This window comes from Musa acuminata, chromosome BXJ3-11 (assembly GCF_036884655.1).
Source record: "Musa acuminata AAA Group cultivar baxijiao chromosome BXJ3-11, Cavendish_Baxijiao_AAA, whole genome shotgun sequence".
In the NCBI taxonomy this organism is placed as follows: Eukaryota; Viridiplantae; Streptophyta; class Magnoliopsida; order Zingiberales; family Musaceae; genus Musa; species Musa acuminata.
In genome coordinates this window covers 28,840,153-28,853,413 of record NC_088359.1, presented here as the reverse complement: position 1 = coordinate 28,853,413, position 13,261 = coordinate 28,840,153, and the positions used below count along the sequence as shown (strand labels likewise).

The following is a 13,261-nucleotide window of genomic DNA, read 5'->3' as shown; positions in this document are numbered from 1 at the left end:
TTATTTTTTTAAAAAAATAAATACATAAGGTGAAAATTTGTGTCTAATTGATGTGCCAAAAGGGTACCAATTAACAACAATAAGAAAACAAAGAGAACTCCAGAATACACTGCAGACTTCTTCCCCTCTCTCTCTCTCTCTCTCTCTCTCTCTTTATACATTCGAGAATCCATCCATCCATCGATCGAGTCGTCTGTAGAAGAATCGAAGGGAGGATGTTCTTCTTCTTCGTCGGGGGAGTCGAGCAGCAGGTGGGGCAGGCGCTGAAGGAAGGAGCGGGGCGGTGCCTCCGCTGCGGATCCACGGCCGACCTCGTCGAGTACGAGAAGGTCCTCAAGTTATTCTTCGTCCCCGTCTGGCGCTGGCCCGGTAAGGACCCCGCCTTCTACTGCCGCGACTGCTCCTTCCTCTCCCCCCACTCGCTTCCTCTCCACGACGATGACCGCGCCGCGACCGGCAGAAGCGGATTGTTCGAGGCCCTCCGTTGCGACTCCTGCAGCCACGTCGTCGATCCGCAGTTCCGCTTCTGCCCGTTCTGTGGCTCCGCGCTGTGAAATCAATCAAAAAGGTTGGATTTTTGGCCTTCCTGGCGGTGTTGGTTTGTCAGGGTTTAGGGTTCTTTGCTTTTCTTCTACATTTCCTACTTGTTCTCATCGGTGTGTAAATTGAAGTTCCTTACTTGACGAATAAACATCGTTGCTGCAAACAGATGCCATCTATGTTGAGGGGAAGAACAAAATCTTAATAAGATAGCAATTTGAGCATAAAAGCAGTCGAATTGAAAAGACTATTCAATTTTAACTCAAAACTTGTTGTCAACTCTTCGGCAGAAAAGATGTGCAAGCATTAGAGTGATGAATTACTAGGATCTTTAATCATTTAAAAGTTGCAACATTTGATATTTGATTCTTAGTGTTTCATATTGTTGCTGTTTCTATCAAAGCACACACACAAAAAATTGGATCATATTTACAGGGAACATGACAAATTTTCTGTTTTGATTCAAATATTCATATTCATTCTGATAAAAGGAAATTCTACAATTATTCTACGTTGAAGTGTGCTTATTTTTATTATACATGAGCAGACTTAGTTTAACTCAATTTTACCTTCTTTTGTGAAGAAAATATATTATGGGATATGATTGGTATTGATTTCTTCTTCTATACAGCTGTAGATATATGAACTGCTCAATTTTAACTGAAAAAGAAGAGGAGAGAAAATGATCTCGTACTCTTGGTCATGGTCGTTAAATCATTAGTCATAACATATCCTTGTTCATTCTGTAGCTAAGCATTCTTTGTGCACGCGCATGTCCATATACATGATACATGAATTCATTAGCAACTCCATATACATGGAACGAACAAGTGTATTAGATGTTGTTACATGTGTAGCCTACAAACATTTGTGGTTCATGTGCTCCTGTGTATTAGCATGTACATGTTTCATCCAAATCTTCCTATGTTTCTTTGAAGCTAGGTTTTCAGGATGTAGTATTCTTATCGTTGAGCTTTGTATAGGGTAGTTTTCCTAGTCAAAATGTATGAGATATCCCTAGTTAAAAATTATAAAAGATAAGATGTGTGACGTAAATGTATCAAACTACCCATGGTCCTTGTGAAGTAACCAAGGTTCGCAATACCGTACTGTACCGGTGTTTCGACCTGGGCTCGTTACAGTATGGTACGGGTGTACTGAGCGGTACGCCCAGGTGTATCGAGTGGTACACCTGATTTCAGTTCATTAAACCCTCCGAAAATCGTTGTTTTGTAGAGTTTAGGAGAGAAAAAAAAAAGTTTGAGAGAGAGTTTAAGAGAGTATAATGAAATAGGGGAGAAGAATGACTTAAATAGAATGAGAAAGGGCTCCAACGGTTAAATTGACCGTTGGAGCACTGTAGCATTGCTACAGTGCGGTAACGGTCGAAATCGACGAAATCGATCGTTACCCCGTATTGTTCGATACGGGATTTTTTTGAACGTACCGCCCGGTAGCGGGCGGTCCACGTACCGATAGCCTGTCGGACCAGTATATACCGCCCGTACCGGGCAGTATAATTCGGTATTGCAAACCTTGGAAATAACAAATAGATAGAATGCAAATTCTGTGTAAATTTTATGTAGGGTATTCTGCATAGAAAATAGACAAATGGTTCTTCAAAACCAGTCAAGCCATTTCGGATTATCATCTCAACCATCCACCTAAGTTGAATATTTAAAATATAAATATCAAAAAGTTGATTTGATTAGATCTAACGAGTGGATGAGATGACATAAGAGGATGAAATGGACAAGTTTCTATGGAGCTTGTTGACCATGTAATTGGGCTGGACCAGGCAAGACTTGGACCATAACTGGGCCTTCAACCTGAGCTTAGTAGAATTTAGGCCCAAAGTTGGGCCCATCAAAGATCATGTAAAATATGGTTCTGGGATATCGATGTTAATGATCCAAAATAGCAACAAGCCATAATATCCCAACTAGCAGTGCAATTATCGTTTTTGTATTGGCCAATCAAACATAATTGCCGACAATTTTAGAAATTTGTCTGGTCTTATTTGGATCCTATGTCGATATTGATGTCTTTGAATACAAATATGCTATGCTACAACTACTAGTGCTACCGAATAAAGCAGTTTGCTGGAGAAGAAATATCGATCACATTGTGTCACAGATGATACCAAGTGACTAAATGATAAATGTAGGACCATGTCACACTGTTTTATTTTAGCAGACTGCAGTACCTTAAAAACATGGTGGTGACATACACTGCTTTCAGTAGCTTTTTTGTACATGGCATCAGCTATTTTGCAGTTATCAGCCATGTAGAGGTCCAGCTTCCTCAGTCCTCTCCATGCCAACTAGAAAGCAAACACACATTACTCCATCCAAAAGTTGTTCTACTTGGACCTTACCTGCCGTTATCCAAATAGAACTTGGAAACAATAAAGCATTGGAGGAGTGTTGCAGTGGAGTCAAGCTTTGAAGGGAATAGCTTTCAATAAAGATTAGCCAGTATGCTAATAGATTTTAGCTGTGGGTTACACTTTGATAGGCCACAAATCATGCTGGAATTGCTCTTTTTTTCTTTAGCCTACTTTGCTTTTCATTCAACTGACTTTTATTGTAGATACCAGAATTCTATCCATCAAACTCGAGGAGTTGTTGAACTGTTCTTGTGACCAACTTTGCTTGGTTGAATGAATGTCTGTCTGATCTTTAAGAACTAATTAGGAACTAAACAAATGTTCCTGAATCTAATGATTTGTCCTGCATAGTTCTTATGTTATTTTTTTGTGTGTGAGTTGTCCTGCATAGTTGAGACTAATATATGAACTAGTTATGAAGTAGTTAAAAGCAAGCCATGTGGATGTTCCTCAGTGGCATATTTGTTACCAAATGCCTTTTCTTTGATGTGGTTGAATTGTCCTCTTTGATTTCTTCCACCATCATTAAAAAAGATATATGTGACATAGTTGTGGATATTTAATTGGGTATATTATAAAATGAGTGTGGTATTTACTACCCTTTTTGCTCTTATTTGTCTTTGTGTGTACCATCCAACCCACTAATTATGAATTATCATCAAATAGATGTTTGGTAGCGTATATAAAGAAGTAGTCATGGGAGGCATTATTCTTTTCATTATTTGAATTTTATGTATCCCCTTTCATTAAATACTTTAAGCACAGACATATCCTTCTGATTTCATGCATTAAATATTATCTCATCTTATGGTAATATCCATTCTCATGCAGCTCATTGTCACATTGCAAACATTTGTCATAATTTATTCTTAAACCCTTGAGCTTCCTCATCATTTCATGTACCAAAAGAATGAGGCTTTTGTAGTGGTTGGGGCTGTTGGTGCCCATGATGCTATTGTAGCCATGTGAAGCAGGACCCACCATCAATAGTGGTGCTTTGGTGGGGGCTAATTGTCTCAACTCATGTTAACATACTCTCCACTATGTATGTATGTATGTATGAGTGTATGTATGTGTATATATGTATATATGTATATATATATGTGAGTGTGTGTATGTGTATGTGTATGTGTATATATGTATATATATGTCTATATATATATATATATATATATATATATATATATATATATATATGTATTTATGTATATATATATATGTATTTATGTATATATATATATGTATTTATGTATATATATGTATGTATGTATGTATATTTGGTAATCTCGACCAAGTCTTTTTACTTCAATACATAGTTTCTTTTGGTTTTTTTTTTCTTTTTTGTTGGATATAAGTCATTTCTCATCCATCTCTTCTTGCCTTACACGACTCTTGTTTTTCTCTTGCGGTCAAGCTTAGGTGGATGAGTATGGGCAATTCTTGTTCTTTTCCCGGACTTTCCACGGTTGGATAAAGATGACCCAATACCTTCTTAATATAATATCATATATATATATATGGATAATATAATATAATCTAAGTGGTTTTTAACTTTAGATTATGATAAATAGGGCTAATCAACTGTAATTAAATTTTAAATATTTTAATTTTTATATTATAAAAATTATATTTGGATCTCTATATTTACGAAAGTAAAAAGATTCATAAAGTTACAAGGATAATTTTATAGGGTTAAAAATTAAGAAAAAAAGTTTTATAGTAGCAATAGATTTAAATATTTAATTTTGAAAAGGATATGTAATTAATTATAAAAGTAATATGTAATTAGTCTTAATAAATATGATCTTAAAATAATAATCATAGACTAACTTAAGTGATAAATTATCTTGAGAAAAATTATCACTTATTTTTTTATAAAAGAATATATAATCATGTTTAATGTGTATCTTTGGATACACAGACTCTTTATCTTATAGAAGAGAAATCAGCCCAAAAATAAAAAGGATGAATAGCATAGCTATCTAATCATGTCTAAACATCAAGATTCCTTTAGTGGGCTTATTGTTTATTTGGAGACTCTATGAAAGCATATGATTGTTATATAAAATATGAAAAAATTTCAAAAGCATGATGTAAGAGCATAAATTGTGGATTGGTAGGGGTGACAACAAAGTAATCATAAGCATGATGGATGTCTATTATTTTATTCAGATCTATCATAAAATTTTTAAAAAAATTTAATTATGATAAAAATAATAGAAGATATGAACAATTATTGAAGAAGCTTTATTTATTGAAGAAGTAAAGAAGTTTTATTGAAGAAATAAAAATACGTATTAATATGTTTCCTCTCCTATTTATATAGATTAGGAGAAAGGAATCCTCAACAGAACAGAGAGATTTTTGAAAAAATCTTATCTTCTATCAAATTATATTCGATTATAATATCTAAATATAATTAAACCCTTAAACATACTAAACACCTATTTGGATGTCTAGATTGACACCCCACACGTGTGATTTGATATGGTTGGATAATAAGGAGAAATAGTTGCATGGATGGAACAAAGAAAATAAAAATAATTGAGTACAAATTTTCATCAATTACGAAGGATCAACCGTGGCAACTTGTCCGGTTGCCCAAATGATGTGTACATCATGTACGTGTATGTGTGTGTGTGTAACTCGACGACACACCCGCCTCGAATCTTTAGAACGGCCTCACATGCTTGTACTACTCGTGCCCGCAAGTACTGACATGGCATGTGATTTTACGACTTTTATTGTGTCCCTTCAATTAAGAATCCAAAAAAGATACATTCTATGTGTGTGTGTGTGTGTGAGAGAGAGAGAGAGAGAGAGAGAGAGAGTAGCAATTATTTTGACTTGGATTCTCGGGAATTTTTATCTTTGTGACATGGAATATATTCCTCCAACGTACAAGTATTGCATTAGATATATATCGGACCAAGATGGATTTCATATGCAGTACATCCATCGCATTTAGGTGAGCCTGTGAGGAGATTACGATCATGCTTAGTGGGTATCACATGATCCTTATATTTGTCGTTGATGGAAAAATAAAAAATGTTTTTCTGGACTACCTTTTGACTTCTAAAAATATTCTTATAAATTTTTGGGGATAATTTGTAAATGACCCAGGATGTCTCTTGGACTCTTATCCATGCGAGCAAGTGAGTTTCCGATCGTTTGAGCATTTTCTCCCACAAGCTTTACGTGATGCGAACGATAACTAACTGATTATATATTTCCTATCAAACCCATATTTGAGTGATTCTGACCTATAACATGCACAACTCACATAAATATGTTACACGCATCACATGGAATATAGATGTATTCAAATTAATTAGATTGGTTAAAAAAAAAAAAAAAATCAAACCATAGTAATCAAGATTATAAAATTTTCATTCGTACTTTTTTCTACATTATCCGAAACATTAAGTTCGGATGGATCGCATCAGAAATCACACTTGACTTTGATCTTCTTATAAGTCAACTCTACATCAGGCACATTCTCTAAAGACTCCATAAATGGGTCGTTGAAATAACTTAATGTTCATAAATAATTTAAATTTAAGTTTATATTTGACTTGTATTCAAAGTTATATTACATAACATTTTCGACGTATGTATGTATGCATGTATTATATCCGATGCTAAAATTTGATATAATACATTTAAGAGCGTAATATTATGAAGTCGAGTCATGTAAAATATTTCTTGAGCTTTTAATTACGAGCGTAATATGTAATTTTTTTGCATTAAAAGAACACCTTTAGTTATATTTCTTATTTTCTCGTTTTGCTTTGCTGAATTTTCTATATGTATAACTCTATCCTGCACATATATAAATCATGGCCATTACTCATGAGTATGTATGTATGAACCCATCCATGCACTTATTTGAAATGGACCAAAAAGTCGAGATCGGCCTTGAAATTTCAATCATGACGACCGGGAAAATTAGACCAAGCAATAAATAAGAGATGAGGCTGAGTTGGACCTCCTTATGACAATTGCTTTCAAGATGTTGACATTTAATTTCTTTTCCTCCATTTATAATGATTAAATTTGAAGACATCCAAATGGTTTTCTTGAAGAGATAAATATACAATTAATTACTTTTCAAAGATATTTAACTGATAATTGTATATTTATCTCTTCAAGAAAACCATTTTTTGAAAGAAAAAAAAAGATAATGGTTTTCTTGAAGAGATAAATATACAATTAATTAATTAATTAATCAATTTTCAGGTATATACCATTATTTGTAGCACCTAAATAAGCTACTCTCTTTCTCACTATTATTCATCTTTATTATTACCAAGAATATCAATTAAATATTTCCAATATGCATCCCATTCAATACCAATTCGACACATTAGCACCACATGTCAATTTGTTTTGGATAAGGAATAATGCTTTAGATTTTGCGTTATTTGAATACGAATTCGGACCTAACTACGATATATATTTTATTATTCGAACTCTAATTAAATTACACGATAGTCTAATTTATCTTTGACTAGATGTCATGATTAATATCCACATTCATTAAAGTACATATGAATTTTATCTTATTATATTTCTATATAGAACATTGATATGGTAGTGTGATGTATATTTTACCCACTCCGATAAAAACTTGAATCCGATACTAAAAGATCCGATCCGTTTAGTATCTACGCCGTATCTTTTATTCCGGCGTCCATTTCACCCTCCCCTTTATCGAGAAAACGGCCTTCCACCCGAGTTGACAGGAGGAAGAGAGAGAAAGAGAGAGAGAGAGAGAGAGAGAAGGAAGGTACCAGCGCGGCTGCTGCTGCTGCTGTCGGAACGACGAAACAAGCTTTGCGCGCTTGCTTCGATATCGAGACGCCCGAAGAGGAGGGGATCGGTGGAGTAGAGGGGGGGAAGGGAGGATGGAGAGGTACGAGGTGGTGCGGGACATCGGCTCGGGGAACTTCGGGGTGGCGAAGCTGATGCGGCACAAGGAGACCAAGGAGCTCGTCGCCATGAAGTATATCGAGCGAGGCCCTCGGGTGAGCCAGCTCCATCGCATCCGATCTCTTCTCCCCTCTTCACTTCCCTTCTTTTCGATTCACTAGATTGATCGTGATGTACATCTTTTGGGGTGGGGTGGGGCGGGGTGGAGCAGATCGATGAGAACGTGGCGAGGGAGATCGTCAACCACCGGTCGCTTCTCCATCCCAACATCATCCGCTTCAAGGAGGTCGGTAGATCGGTCCCTCTTTCTCTTCCTTCTCCTCGCTGTGTTGTTCTGATCCGCTTCGGGAATCTTTTAGGTCGTGCTGACGCCGACGCATCTGGCGATCGTGATGGAGTACGCCGCAGGCGGGGAGCTCTTCGAGCGGATCTGCGACGCCGGACGATTCAGCGAGGACGAGGTTCCCCACTTCCTCCACTTCTCCCATCTCCCCTCGCAGATTCCGCGAGAAATCAGTTAAATCGGGGCGATTGCATCGATTTCTTTCTTGCAGGCCAGGTATTTCTTCCAGCAACTCATCTCCGGCGTCAGCTACTGCCACTTCCGGGTACTAATCGCCATCATATTCACCATTTTCTTCCCTCGAAGATAAAGATTCATATCAGGGCTAATTCGACGCGAACTGCCTCAGCAAATATGCCATCGGGATCTGAAACTGGAGAACACCTTGCTCGACGGGAGCCCGGCGCCGCGCCTCAAGATCTGCGATTTCGGCTACTCCAAGGTACCCCTCTCTTTCTCTTCGATTCTTAACAAGCTCAAAGCCACTAAAATCTCCTCTACTCTCAACCATAGTCGTCGCTGCTGCACTCGAGGCCGAAATCCACGGTGGGGACGCCCGCCTACATCGCCCCGGAGGTCCTCTCCCGCCGTGAGTACGACGGAAAGGTGACTCGCCCCTCCTCCCTCGTTTACTTGTTTACCCGCTCATTATAATTATCTTTCTAATAATTCCATATCTATTTTAATTGGAAATATTATGTACTGTTATATATAATTACTTGTATATATATATCTATAAAACTGAAGTGGAGAAGAAGAGGAGTGCGTCTTGTGACCGGGAGATAGCGGACCTGCGTCGTGGTAGGCATGGGTCCGCCTCGAGATTCGTGTCGAGGGCCCTCGCCCACGCGCGGCGCGTCCTTAGTGCTGTGCTGTGTGTCTCGATCTCCGTCAATTGGTGGCATTTATTTAATTTGAAGCGATGGGGATGTCGCCAAACCAGTCTAAGCGGGATAGGCCCCACTCACATTGGACGGTTCTCGATGGAAGCCTCCAAGTGGCGTAGACCTTAGTCACCAACTCAAAATGATTTTTGACTTAGCATCTTTGATCAATTATTTTCTCATTGGCAAATCGCAATAATATATATGCATGTTTATGATTATTCTTTTGACGGTAGTGATTTTTAGTTACTCTTCCAAAGCCCACAAGAGTCCAAATCTTAATTGTAGATAATTTATAAATATTGTTGATTGTTAGCTTAATGATAATAAAATATCGATTAACATATGTAATCATCATATGGATTGACCCTTTTATAAGCTCTAAGCCACTAACTTTTTTGTCAACATTTATTATAATTTAGAGAAATATATTTTTCTTTTCGGCTCAGATTGTATGTGAAAATAGAAAGAAATAAAAGAAAAAAAATGCAAGGATAAAAGAAATAGAAAAAATAATTTGTAGACGTATAAGGGTTACATTATGTATTTAAAATTTTATAATTTAGAGATTAATAACCGTAATAGGCAGTGATTAATTGGAGTTTATTGGTAAATGTTGACAGGTTAATCTAAATATTGTGAAGGAGATATGGGCTATATAAGAATTTGTAGGGGTAAATATATGCATCTCTGTGTTGTCTTGTCATCAATATATTCTGTAGTCATGCCTTAAACGTAGTTGTCACTCTCATTGGTGCCAGTGCCATCAATTTGATCATAGCTTTACCAAGCAGTACATGGAATTAATCTCAACAATAGGAACCACCTGAGAACAAAAAACTGAAGAGAAACCAATGGTGCTGAATTGCTTCGAGTGGATTATCCATCAGGCCTCTCCACTATAGGAACTACTAATATGGGATCACATACGACTCAGAATAGAGGAAAAGGAAAATTTTAATTGGGACAATGAGATTGAGAAAAAAAGGTGATTCCTTCTGTTTTTACTTTAGGAAACAGGGCATTTATTTAGTCACTATCGAATCATTGATGGAAAGTACCATAAGAGCTAGTACTCCATTGAAGTGCTAGTCACCGGACTTATAATTGGCATTCTTCATTCTCGAGCTGCCCAATTGGGTGCCCAATTGGAACACCCTTTTCTATGCCAGTGTGGTAAAGCTTGAATTTTATAGAGCTAGGGCTTGGCCAGACCATTGGGAACCCTAAATGAGTTGTGTCCAAGTCCAAGATGTGATAGATGGCTAATTGTTGTCGTGGCCATCAATGATCCATTCTAGAATTTCTGCTAGTGCCAAAAAAAAAAAGAGAGAGAAGCAACTAAGGGGTAAAGGTCAGTACATGCTTGTCTGCTATTAATTTCTGATCTGTTAGATAATTCATGAATTATTAATTTTATTTTTTAGAAGGTGCTATTTTTAGTACTAATTGATGTTTTTCTCCTGATTAATTGCCTAGAAGACAATCAACATAGAAACTCTAACTTCATGTGCTTCATGTTGCATCTCCTTGGTTAATTTGTTAGCCAAGAGTTTGATATCCCGACTAGTTTTGCAGAAAGTAAATGATGGATTATGTTGATAAACCGTTTGACGGATCACTAGTAATAAACTGGGCTTGAGATTGGGTCAATTGGCGGTCTATTGATGACTGGCTAGACCATGTACGACTTAACAATGTGAGAATTGGATGCAACTGTAAATCATATTAAATGCACATTCAATTCTTCTTGGAATCATATACGTGAGGAGATTGGTACTTAAAACTGTTGACCAAATTGAATGCACATTACATTCAATGTTTCTTGAAGTCAGATATGGATAAGAAACTCTAGAATAGTAAAACTTTCTGACGGAGTGTCTGATCATTCTAAATAGCTTGAAATTTATAGGCTTGACATCTATGCAATTGTTGGTCGCTAAATGCTTGTTCATTTGTGGTCCACTTGACTCTATGGAACAAGTCAGGGAACGATGTTTGATGTTCTGGGCCCAAGTCTACTTTGTTCACCGGGGATACCATCGGATAGACTAAGCAATTGCCAATTTACAACTAGACTCGGTGAGGACAATAAATCTTATTGGAGTGTAGACAACAAAGAGACTAATCAATAAATCCTTGGATACCAATTGCCAATTTATAATTAGGCTCTTTATCTGGTGCGGACAATAAATATCATTGTGTGATAAGTTTTCTGGGTTTGATACATCTAAGTTTGCATATCGTATTGAAAGCTAAGGTATCACACACTTGATTCAGTTCATTATTCTTTTTATCTTCTAGTGACTGCAGCAATTTTCCATTTGTTTTTTATTTGAGCATCAAATTACATGTAAACGCCATTTTGTTCTCGAAAATCTAGCGTAGCAAGAAGCATTGTAGTTAGCCTCGTATCCTAGTGAGGACATTAGAGCTTCAAAGAGTGTGATTACTTTTTTGGTTTTGTTACATCTAAGATGGGCTATTGAATAAAGTATTAAAAGCTAAGGTATCATATACTTGGGTCAGTTTATTTTTCTTTATATCCTCGTGACCGTAACAATCTGTGTGTTATTTTTGACTTGCAAATTACTTGTAAACATAATTTTGTTCTAGAAAATGTGGTGTGGCAAGCACTATAATTAGACTCTTATCCTGGTGAAGATGTCAGAGTTCCATAGAGTTTGCTTAGTTTTCTCGGTTTGATGTTTCTAAATTTGCCTATTATGTAAAGTGTTGAAAGCTGAGGTTTCACATAATCGGGGCTGTTCACTATTCTTTCTATCCTCTGTTGACAATAGCAGTTTGCATGTTATTTTCAGCTTATTTGTCAAATTACTTGTAAATCTAATTGTTTGTTAGAAAAATGTGGTGTAGCAAGCAGATGTATGGTCATGTGGAGTAACTCTGTATGTCATGCTAGTGGGAGCCTATCCATTCGAGGACCAAAAGGATCCTAAAAACTTCAGGAAGACCATTGGGGTAAAGTTACAAACTCATCTTTTATACTGTATTTTATTCTTTGGACATAGTTCTATCAAATTTCAATAAGAATACACACAGGAATTTTTTTTGATTTATCCTATCATAACATACCAAGTTAATTATCTTCTGTTTGCTTGGCTCCAAATCCGGATTGCAGAGAATAATGTCCGTTCAGTATAAGATACCAGACTATGTTCACATATCTCAGGATTGCAAGCAGCTCATCTCCTGGATCTTTGTTGCCAATCCAATGAAGGTAATTCATAGTATCTTCGTCTTCTATTCTCTATTTGTTTATGTTCTGAAGAGTATCAATTGAGTTATGTGTAATGCAGAGGATTACAATAAGAGAAATCAAAAGCCATCCTTGGTTCTTGAAGAACTTGCCCAGGGAGCTTACAGAGGCAGCGCAAGCAGTGTTCTACAGGAAGGATAACAATACTCCTACCTACTCCACACAGAAGGTCGATGAGATCATGAAAATACTAACAGAAGCCAGGACACCTCGAAAGCCATCGCAGCCTGTCCCAGGCACTGTGGGCATCGAAGACGAGTTCGAGGAAGAAGAAGGCAAGGAAGAGAACCAGGAGGAAGAACAAGAGGAAGATGACGATGACGACGAGTATGATAAGACGGTGAAGGCCGTCCATGCTAGTGGAGAATTCTAAGGTCAATTGATATGCAACAACTATGGATGTTACATAAACTAGAACAATGTAAACCATTTTGCCTACTATTCTACTGCTTGTATGGATGATGGATTTGAGCATTTTATCTGTGTTCTAGCAGTAAGTTGTAAAGTTATTAAAGAATCTTGTAAAGTTGTCTGAGACATGAAGCCCAAGGTTTTCTGTAGCATTCTTATTATATTTTGCTAGAGATCACCCAACTATTTACTAGGGGTAGGAAACGAGATGCCCATCAGCATTTCTTTGGCCTCTTTCATGGAAAGAAAGAGGCCTTGGTATATCAAAACTCTTGAGTAGAGCTGCATAAATAATTTGAGTTTGATAAATTTGTAGGGATATGATCATGTATGTGAGAAAAACCTCTCTAACGCATAAGTTAGTAAATTAATTACTTAAAATGAAAATAATGTTCTGTTTTGCAAGGACAAGATGTCAGGCTGTTTTCGTAACACACTACTGTGGATTATTAAATGAGCATTTCTTTAACTAAATCAATTGC

At 36.8% G+C, this 13,261-nt stretch overlaps 2 protein-coding genes across 2 annotated transcripts; both read left to right on the top strand.

Moving 5' to 3' along the window:
• The first annotated feature begins 97 nt into the window (after positions 1-97).
• LOC103971821 (uncharacterized) lies at positions 98-7,665 on the top strand. The gene is made up of 2 exons (XM_009385952.3): positions 98-568; positions 7,594-7,665. The coding sequence occupies exon 1, from the start codon at positions 216-218 to the stop codon at positions 552-554; it is 339 nt and encodes a 112-aa protein (XP_009384227.2). The 5' UTR covers positions 98-215; the 3' UTR covers positions 555-568; positions 7,594-7,665.
• LOC103971820 (serine/threonine-protein kinase SAPK7) lies at positions 7,655-12,928 on the top strand. Its single transcript, XM_009385951.3, has 9 exons — positions 7,655-7,956; positions 8,073-8,147; positions 8,221-8,322; positions 8,416-8,469; positions 8,554-8,646; positions 8,718-8,810; positions 11,966-12,070; positions 12,231-12,329; positions 12,409-12,928. Exons 1-9 carry the CDS (start codon positions 7,837-7,839, stop codon positions 12,739-12,741), a joined length of 1,074 nt encoding a protein of 357 aa, XP_009384226.2. The 5' UTR covers positions 7,655-7,836; the 3' UTR covers positions 12,742-12,928.
• The last annotated feature ends 333 nt before the right edge of the window (positions 12,929-13,261 follow it).